The sequence below is a fragment of the Triticum aestivum genome, chromosome 6B (assembly GCF_018294505.1).
Source record: "Triticum aestivum cultivar Chinese Spring chromosome 6B, IWGSC CS RefSeq v2.1, whole genome shotgun sequence".
In the NCBI taxonomy this organism is placed as follows: Eukaryota; Viridiplantae; Streptophyta; class Magnoliopsida; order Poales; family Poaceae; genus Triticum; species Triticum aestivum.
Window position 1 is genome coordinate 360,737,905 of NC_057810.1, and position 9,065 is coordinate 360,746,969.

General features: G+C 38.4%; 1 protein-coding gene across 3 annotated transcripts; it reads left to right on the forward strand.

Moving 5' to 3' along the window:
* Positions 1–295: 295 nt before the first annotated feature.
* Positions 296–8,838, forward strand: LOC123137161 (uncharacterized). 3 transcript variants are annotated; one of them, XM_044556773.1, is made up of 18 exons: positions 296–459; positions 535–634; positions 1,303–1,359; positions 1,452–1,504; positions 1,644–1,677; positions 2,197–2,287; positions 2,964–3,055; positions 3,270–3,344; positions 4,021–4,115; positions 4,877–5,006; positions 5,376–5,465; positions 6,232–6,291; positions 6,879–6,970; positions 7,131–7,196; positions 7,347–7,404; positions 7,629–7,717; positions 8,047–8,167; positions 8,343–8,838. In XM_044556773.1, the coding sequence occupies exons 1-18, from the start codon at positions 386–388 to the stop codon at positions 8,397–8,399; spliced, it is 1,434 nt and encodes a 477-aa protein (XP_044412708.1). In that variant the 5' UTR covers positions 296–385; the 3' UTR covers positions 8,400–8,838. The 3 variants fall into 3 exon arrangements, with proteins under 3 accessions (XP_044412708.1, XP_044412709.1, XP_044412710.1); XM_044556774.1 differs by having other exon boundaries at positions 4,030–4,115; XM_044556775.1 differs by lacking the exons at positions 296–459; positions 535–634 and having other exon boundaries at positions 1,303–1,372.
* The last annotated feature ends 227 nt before the right edge of the window (positions 8,839–9,065 follow it).

The following is a 9,065-nucleotide window of genomic DNA, read 5'->3' on the forward strand; positions in this document are numbered from 1 at the left end:
GATTTATTTTATTAAGCATCTCCATAAGCACAATGCATTGTTGATTGCAAGGTTAAGAAAATTAGTTAGCGTAGATAGTACTGTACTACCTGTGTAAACTAATATAAGAGCGTTTAGATCACTAAAGTAATGATCTAAACGCTCTTATATTAGTTTACGGAGGAAGTACTTAGGAACAAAGGATCAGACAATGACTGTATTACAAATTTAGTTTCTTTTTGAGGGGTTATTACAATTGTCATTCCGTAGCTTACTTTGTCGCCCTCGGCCGCCAATCGGAAATGGCGCAGGGAGAAAGCCCCGCGGTTTCTTTTCACGGCCACGCCTCTGCTGTTTCATTTTGGCGGGAAAATCTGTCGAACTCGAACCCTAACCAGGCGGCGCCATGGACAAGTTCCTCGTCGCGGTGCCGCCTTCCGCCGACGAGGGCCCCAAAGCGCCACAACCGCCGCCTCGGAGGTGCTCCACCTCGGACCCTTTCCTCCCCACCTGTTCCGGCCTCCTTGGTGTTCTGACCTCCCTTCTGGTCCGTAGGTGGCACCGGTGGAGCCGTATCGCCGTGGAGCTGGATGGCCGTGTCGACGCCAGGTTTCGACATCGGGAATCCCGCCGTCTCCTCGATTCCCTTGCCGAGGTTGTAGATATTTCGAGAAGAGTGATGTTTTTGTTTCAGGTTGTCGCGTTTCAGACTGGAATTACAGCGTAGGGGGTCGGAAATAGGAAATGGAATCCTCCAAATTTCATTTCATTCTTAGGAAATCTAATGGGACGGCAATGTTGGAGTAGGTTAATGGGATGAAAAGCTTAAACTTTTCTTGTAATTTGAGCGTTACAGACTTACAGCTGCCGTTTTAAGTTTCAGCACATTTTTCCTTTCATAGTGAGTTGTGGTGGATTATGGTAGATCGGAACATTGAAATGGTCAGGGACTTGGCGCTTTGAGGATGTTGCTAGCTTCTGTTTTCTTTATCTACTGGAATTTCGGAATCTGTGCTGATGACTTCCCAACACTCATAGATGCTTATCATAGTATCCTGGACACTGGGGAAACATTGTTGAGAGACTAGTTCAGATAAATCATCACTAAAACTGTGCAGAATCCTATTTGTGTTATAGAGTTTATGCTCTTTAAATTGGCAAGTATCCTAGTTGTGTGTTAACTTTGGAAATTTGTACCAGAAAATGGAGAAATTTTTATTAGTGCCTACGCTTCTTCCAAGTTCTTGTTTTTTAAGCGAAGCAATTTCTACTCTTTTTATATATTAGGCTAATGTTGTGAACTTTTCTTTTTATGCTGAGAAGATTAGGACCTTCGAACACAAGTACTACACGCATGGCGAGGAACGGTGCCCGACATATGTAATGCTGATAAGTACGCTGGTTTGTATTTTGTAGTGCTGAGTCAATGTATATTATCTGGCTAATCTGTTCACCACTTCTGCTCCTATTAGGTGAATCGCATGATTAATGCTTCAACATTTGCTGGGTGTTACCATCCAGCTAGGTCAGCATTTATCTTCTAGTTTTCTTGGAGTATTTCATTGCAAAATCTCTAGTGTCACGATCACCTAATACAGTTCAATTGCTCGCTTTGTCCTTGTTAGATAGGCTAACAAACTTGTTTCATTTAATTTGATAAGCAGGGAGGGGGTTTCGGCAATGGAATTTGATAAAAAGGTACCATTGAAATGCATACAAAATTTTAATTTTCCCAGCTTAGCCTCACTACCTGAGGTGTATGAAATTCAGTACATTCTGTCTGGAACAACTGTTACTTCCATTCAGATTCAACTAATACTTCCATATTTCCACTCCACTCTGTCCTCTGCCCAGTATGTGGCAAGAATGTTCTGTGCTGTTCTACTTGGTACCAGTTTATCATGAAGTTAATTATAGATCTATATCTCTTTCCTGTTACTCTATGTTTGACTAGAAATATTGTTTTAGTTCTGTATTTTGCACAAAGCATATGCATAGGATGAAAATCTTGAGTTATGCATTTTACCTTTTGTACTTATAATAGTAGATTATCACACACTGTAACTACCTGGTACCAGAGCGTCCGTTTCATTAAGAAAACAAAATGACCATTTGAGCGGGATTAACAAGTATAACCAACTCATATTGATTACTTTTTTGAAGCAGACTGTGATACATGAATGTTTAAGCACCTTCCTTATGTTTTTAATTGTGCAGGGAGTATACCTCGCATCAGTGACAATCTCAGGATGTTTAACAGTGCATGACTTTGAGACCTTATACTGTTCCTTGTATGGCCCATCATGTAGTAAGTTAAACTTACCCGACTCGGTTTGCTAGAAAAATGCTGAAAGTAGATGCCTTGCAAATAATATTCTCTGTATTATGGTCCTAGTAGATTCGCCTGTGTGTTGGTAGAATCATATAGTAATTATAGGATGACACCTTAAAGACCGTTACTGTGTAGATCATAAGATCAAGCCATTAGTTTATCATTGTAACCCTGCAGGGTCAGGGTTGGAATGCTCCAACAGGAACATAGAATCGTACATAGAAGTCTTGGCAACTTTGCTTTAATGTACATCAGGCATTTGTTAGTTCTTACTATGAAATAAGCTTCAGGAACTCCCCTAAGAATGATGGTATCATTTTAAGACACTGGTAATCTCGTTTGAATCATCCTCTTTGAGAAAATAGACCTAGTTTGCCACGTCCAGATTAAGGATTTCCATAATATGGATGTACCCTGTACTTTCTGTTGCTGCATATGTTGATATAAATTGGCCTTGTTAAACCACTCCAAATATCCAGGTAGCTAACCAAAAAGTTAAAATGATAGTGTACTGTGTTTCTCAACCATATATTTATGAAACAGAACATCCTCTCAGAATATTCAAGGAAAAGTCACGCTCAAGATGATTTATTCCTAGTTTACTGTCTCAGGTCTCGTCATAATTTTGCTGTTATTACTTATTCATTGGTAGGTTTACCAGATGACTCATCAAATTATGTGCTCCATATATCAAACTCAATGCCTCTGTGTGCTGTCCGATGGAATCCAGGAAATCAAGACGAGGTTAGTATCAGCATTGAATTTCATTTGAGATTTCCTTTTTTCATTTTATCTGAGTTCAGAAAGTACTTTGGCACTCAATATCAATGAGGAATGATAAGTGTAACTGGCAGTTAGGGACGGCAATTATGTTTATTTTATAAATTAAATATAGCGCTTATGACTTATGTGGTTTCTATCTATTTTTATTATTGAGCTCTGAGCATGCCTGATGCAGATTGTTTGCTCATCTAGCCAAACTGACAAAGTTTTACTGTTTGACATTGGGTACGTCTCATCTGCTCCGACTGAAGTAAGTACCTCTTTTGCATTGTTCCTTAAGAAATGCTTTACTTCTTACTCAATGATACTGTAAATATATTTTCTCCATGTTGACTTACATCAGAATTTCAAAGATCATGTAGTCTTTTCTTTCTCCTTCAATTCCAAAATAAATATGCCAGTAAAATATATTTGTTGTTACTGTTGGCGGTTTGTTTCTGCCAAACACCACATATGGCCATGGAATTTTGAGCAAACCCATGTGTTGATTGGCACATTACCCGGGGTTTTCCCCCAGTTTTTTGGTACAGTACAAATATCCAATCCGCTAATGGGTACGCCCATTTTAAAAAGCTGCACTCATCCTTGGTCATCATATAACAAGGTAGACAGGGTTCCATCAGCATCACTAAAAGCAAAATTGCACAATGCTGAAGAAAAGGTTTCTGGATAATATTTCAAGATAATATACTTCCAGATGCTGTACATCTTAGTCCATTAGAAGGAAATTTGTTGTAGTAGTTCATTGTACTCCCTCCGTCCCAAAATTCTTGTCTTAGATTCGTCTAGATACGGATGTATCTAATACTAAAATGTGACTTGATACATCCGCATTTAGACAAATCTAAGACAAGAATTTTGGGACGGAGGGAGTATTACACAACGTCCCTCACAACTGTTCCGATTTTTAAATTATTGTATTTTAGGTTTTACAGAAAGGGAAGACCAAATTTCATGGTCTCTGCTCGGAATCCCGGAAGGGTTTGACTGATCTAGCTTTTACTCCAGACGATAAGTCACGGTATGTGACAGTTTTGTGTTTATTTCACTGTCATGTCACTTGTGATAAGGCCAATCATAATTTATTTCTATTTAGCAACTATTGTGATGCTTTGTATAAATGACTGACTGCATATCATGTTTCTTGTTCTTTTCATAGAAAGGGGAAAATATGGTTTGACCCTTCCTTCAAGAAAAACTAAAGAAATATTAGCAGTTGTGAAGCTAAATAAATGAAGTTGTGATAATAAATGAAAAACTAAAGTAATAGTTTTTACTTGACTGGATGGGGGTGAGATGTGTTTCCAAAGAAGAGAGTATGTAGATTCTGCTTCTGGTTGGTGTCGATCTGTACTGTGAGAGTTTAGATTCTGCTTATGGTGGAAAAGTGGATCTTGGTTATCATTGCTAATTACTAAGTGTACTGGCAACACTGTTACCACCTTACAATATATTGGTACTCCCTCCTTTCCAGTTTATAGGTCGCGTATCTCTAGGTTGTCAATTTTACCACTGTAATATAAATGATATATCACAAAAGTTATACAATTAGAAACTAGAACATTTGAAGTTTCTAATGGTATAATTTTTGTAATATATAACTTGTATTATGTTGGTCAAATTGCTGATCTAGGGATATGCATGGGCCTAATAAACCAGAAAAAACTAGTATTTGGGAGGCATAAGCTATGTATATTTGCACCAAAATACCAATATTCTTAACGAGATTTCTCTAGCTGGAAATTATGCATAAAATTTCCACTTACTGGCTCACCATTGTAGGCTATTTGCTTCTGGACTTGATGGTGCAGTCTACATGTGGGACAGGCGGCTAAGTAAGACACACTGTGTTGAGCTTACAGCACTCCCAGAATCTCAATTTACCAGTGTCAAGTTAAATATGGATAATCGGGTATGCTAATTATCATGTTAAATATTTGTTGTTCTATAGTATGTACCTATCCTAATTCTCATGTTAAGTACTGATGTTTTATAAAAACAGTTGTTTAGCTGTGTTAATGCTGTCCTCTTATACACTAACCTATGTTTCAGATTCTGTCTTGCTTTGTAAATACCACCTAATATGATGTAATGTGATGTCTGCTGATATGTTGTATATCTACTGTATGATCGACCAAAATACGCTTTTTCCAAACTTAGTGGTAAACAAGAGGCTAATCTTGCTATTTTTGTTTTTATGCAGTTTGCTTTTTCTGTTACCTTGAACAGTTTACAGTTCATCCATTCATGTATGTGGACTTATAAAATATGTTTTTTTCAGACAGTGTTTGGCGCAACTAGAAATGGGACCATTCATGTTTGGGATACACGTGGAGGGAGGGCATCAGCTGCTTTTCAAAGCCATAATGAGGTACATTCAGCAGATGAACATTCTGCTAGTTCTGCTTCTTTTCATGTGATCTAAGGTCATCCAACTTGATATTCTGCATGATGATTTCAGTATTCTGTGAATCAGAAAAGAGAACTTCTGTTTGTGAACTTTATGTATGCAGTAGTGCTGTACCAATTCAGCATGCACATACAAGTTTCTACATATCTATAGTCAGCAAGTTAGTTCTATTTGATTGTAAATACACCCTTTTTACTATGATGTTTTTAAATGATACCCCCAAAGTTGCTTTTGTTTATTCCATTTTTATATACTTAAGCTGATTGTAATTTATAAGTGGTTTCCAGGTGCCAAGAAAACTAAAAGTGAATCTCAGAGGAAACTGCCCCTGTCATCCACCAACCTCCAATGATAAATCACAAGCGTGGGACTCAATCTGAAAACCTACTAAAACTCACAATATGCTAAAGAACCCCCTAAATTACAGAAACAACTCTTGTTAAGATATCATGTTAAATGTGATCTGCGGAAGATTAGAAATAGGTAGTGGTTTAGTGGACTAGACTATGAAGTGCAATTCCAAGGATAATCTATCTAATTTCCAATTTATTTTGTATTTCATGTCATGGCCGTGACAGTGCTAGTACCATTTTATAAGAGAGAAAGTAGTAGAGAAAGAACAGTCCTTCATTTTGAACCTTTTTACGCAGCAATGTCATAGCTGTCTTGGCAACATGATGACTATTGTACCTTGCCTTGGTTCTGGGCTGACAAAATTTTCATCCAGGTTCAACCTTTGTCATCAGTGAAGATATCAACGTTGTTGGGAAAAATTGCATCGCTGAAGGTATTTGAAAGATAAATACTTACTGCAAGGGAATTTATGCTAAAGAAACCTCATGTATCCGTTTCCATTCTTGTGACCCATATTGAAGCCTCACATACAAATAGTATTACTGACATGATTCCATATCAGAGCCATCTGCATGAACTGTCAACTAGTTCGATTGTGGAACAGAAAAGAAACCCTAAACCCTGAACTCTAATATCGGGAAAAGAAAAGAAACCCACATTTATTGTACAGCATCTAATCTAACATTCAATAATGTATCTCAATTGGAAGGTGCACAATGCTTTTGGATGTTTCAAAACATGTTTAATAAATTTTTAGTTCATCCATCTGATGAACCGAAATTCTGTTTTCAGACATATTACAAAATGGTATAGTTCATCTATCCGATCCATCCCAATTATAATGGTTTGGAACTGTTTTTCTCTTTGAAGCTAGATATTTTTGCCTTTGAAGCTTTGAGATATAGGAATAACAATAGTTCGTTTGGAGTATCGTTAGATAACTTATAATGCTAACAATATTAAGGCTATAAAACATATTTCTTAGTTTAACATCATTTTCACCTTGCTAACTATTTTCAGGAACAATCAAACATTGTTTCAAGTGAAATTCTGTCGATAGACTTTAACCCTAGTTGCTCATATCAGTTAGCCTTCCATCTTGATGATGGGTGGTAAGTATCTCAGACCTCTCAGTTATTGTCATTATATAATCATAAAAATCAATGGTTACTTTGTTCTTATTGTTTTTACTCTTCATTCTTCCATTTCTTGTATAAATTTCAGTGATGTGTGCTTACTAGTGATTTCTCATCCATCTGCATCCCATGTTAGGTCTGGAGTCCTGAATGTCAACACTTTCAGTGTTAGTCATCTGCACTGCCCTCCTCCTGCTTGGTTGTAAGTGTGACAAAAATTTCTCCCAAGGAAATATGACAAACTTGGACTCCATACGAATATGTCTTCGTAAGCTTTACAAATGTGACAAAAATTTCTCCCAAGGAAATATGACCAAACTGTTTTGTGGTTCTCTGCTGTTTGTTTTATTAGGGAGGGTGTGGGCTCTGTGTTGCATAAGCGGAAAGCGACCTGGCTGTCAACATCTTCAGTAAGAAAATTATAGGGCATCCTCAAATCTTAACACATGCAACACTTTTCTTATAATTGGACCCCGTGAGACATCGGATGAAGAAAATAAATTTTCATGAATGCTAACAGATGCAGTCCTGCTTACCATGCTAGCCATAATATTTGTTATTTCCATTTCTTGACATAAAACATAGTGAAACACATTAAGGCATATGATGCATGTCATATGTTTACATTGTGCAGATTTATGCAGTCGGATCTTCCTCCAGTAATGGAATGTATGCACTGGATTTTCATCCAGATACAAGCTCTGCATGCCATGTGGACTACAAGTATGCTGGTCTTTCATTTCCAGTTTGTTTTGTTTTTGACAGAGTCAACTTACCTGGCAATCTAATCTTTTACCACCTCCATTCCCAAATATAAGACGTTTTGGCAGTTTAAACTGAACCAACGGGACGTCTTATGTTTAGAAGCAGAGGGTGTAGTTATTTGCTGGGACGTATGTGGATAAGTTCCACAATTTCCGCAATTCATCGCTTTTTTCTTGGATCCATTGAACAAAAATAAAAAAGAAATTCCCTTGGAAATAACTTTGGATTCAGCTCATTTTATGCACGATGTTCATTCTTGTTTCCTCACCTGGCTTTCCATGTTTCAGCGAGGAAACAAAAGGCTCCGAGGAAAATCAACCTGCAGAAAACAAGTTTATTCCCTTATCCGAAAGGGCGCTTTCCTGTGCAGCCCATCCACTCAGTCACAACATAATTTGCGGCACCGAGGTTAGTTTGCTTACATTCTGGTTAAGATTGCTATATCTATATTCCGATTCCGCACGTGAAAGGCCATACTGGATCTACGTATGTGCCGAATGGCTTTAGAACTGGAATTTTGTCAGATTTACAAACAAAATTGGAGTCAGGTGGCAAAAATATAACTAGTCACTATTGTCTGCAGTTCTCGTCGTTGCTCATGGTATCACAAAAGTATGAGACCGTCAGAGATCCAGAGTAGGGCCCGAGCACATCAGGAGCTTCCTCCAAGCACAAGCAATATCCGGCATTATTATCTCATGGACGCCCTGCACATAAGAAGGACGTGTGCAGCATGGGACTTTGTTGAATTTGGTTGGCAGGTTGCTTTAGCTGGGGAAGTTGTGTAGTTGGTCACAAGATTCAGCTTGCGGCCAGAAGACCAATGGACATGGTCGTTGCACTTGATCTTTCAAGTGTTGGCCTTCAAGGCATGCTTATGGGGGCGAGGAGGATTGTTCACTTGTAATTACTGTTTCTTCTTTAGCCATCCGATCCGATGGTATACAGAAAGTGCTGTCATCTGTATATGTCTTGGTCTGTACCTGAACTATTTGGAATCAGTTTGATTTGTGTTGTGTAGATGAACCCTCTTGATTCGTCATGCTTAAGATGGAAAATTGCCACGTATGTACTGCCTCTGTCCAGGTTTAAAGCTCGTGATTTTCGAGCGTAGCAACTACAGTTCAGTACGGAAGAAATTAGTGGACAGCTGTTGCATGCAGTCAGTTGTGCGCCGTTCGCTTTTGCATGCATCCAGCCGCGCGCGCAGCCAGCGGCGGGAGATCGAGAGAAAGCATGCCAGCGGCCTTGTAAAACCGGACGGAGGGGTTTCCTTCCATAAACTTCTGTGTATGGTACCCCATTT

Bases quoted from the DNA above. Each gene is read 5' to 3' on its own strand.
- LOC123137161 (XM_044556773.1), top strand. From the start codon at position 386: ATGGACAAGTTCCTCGTCGCGGTGCCGCCTTCCGCCGACGAGGGCCCC. The intron at 1,360-1,451 runs GTAATGCTGATA...TGCTCCTATTAG, and splicing joins AGGAACGGTGCCCGACATAT to GTGAATCGCATGATTAATGC. The intron at 7,405-7,628 runs GTAAGAAAATTA...TACATTGTGCAG, and splicing joins CCTGGCTGTCAACATCTTCA to ATTTATGCAGTCGGATCTTC.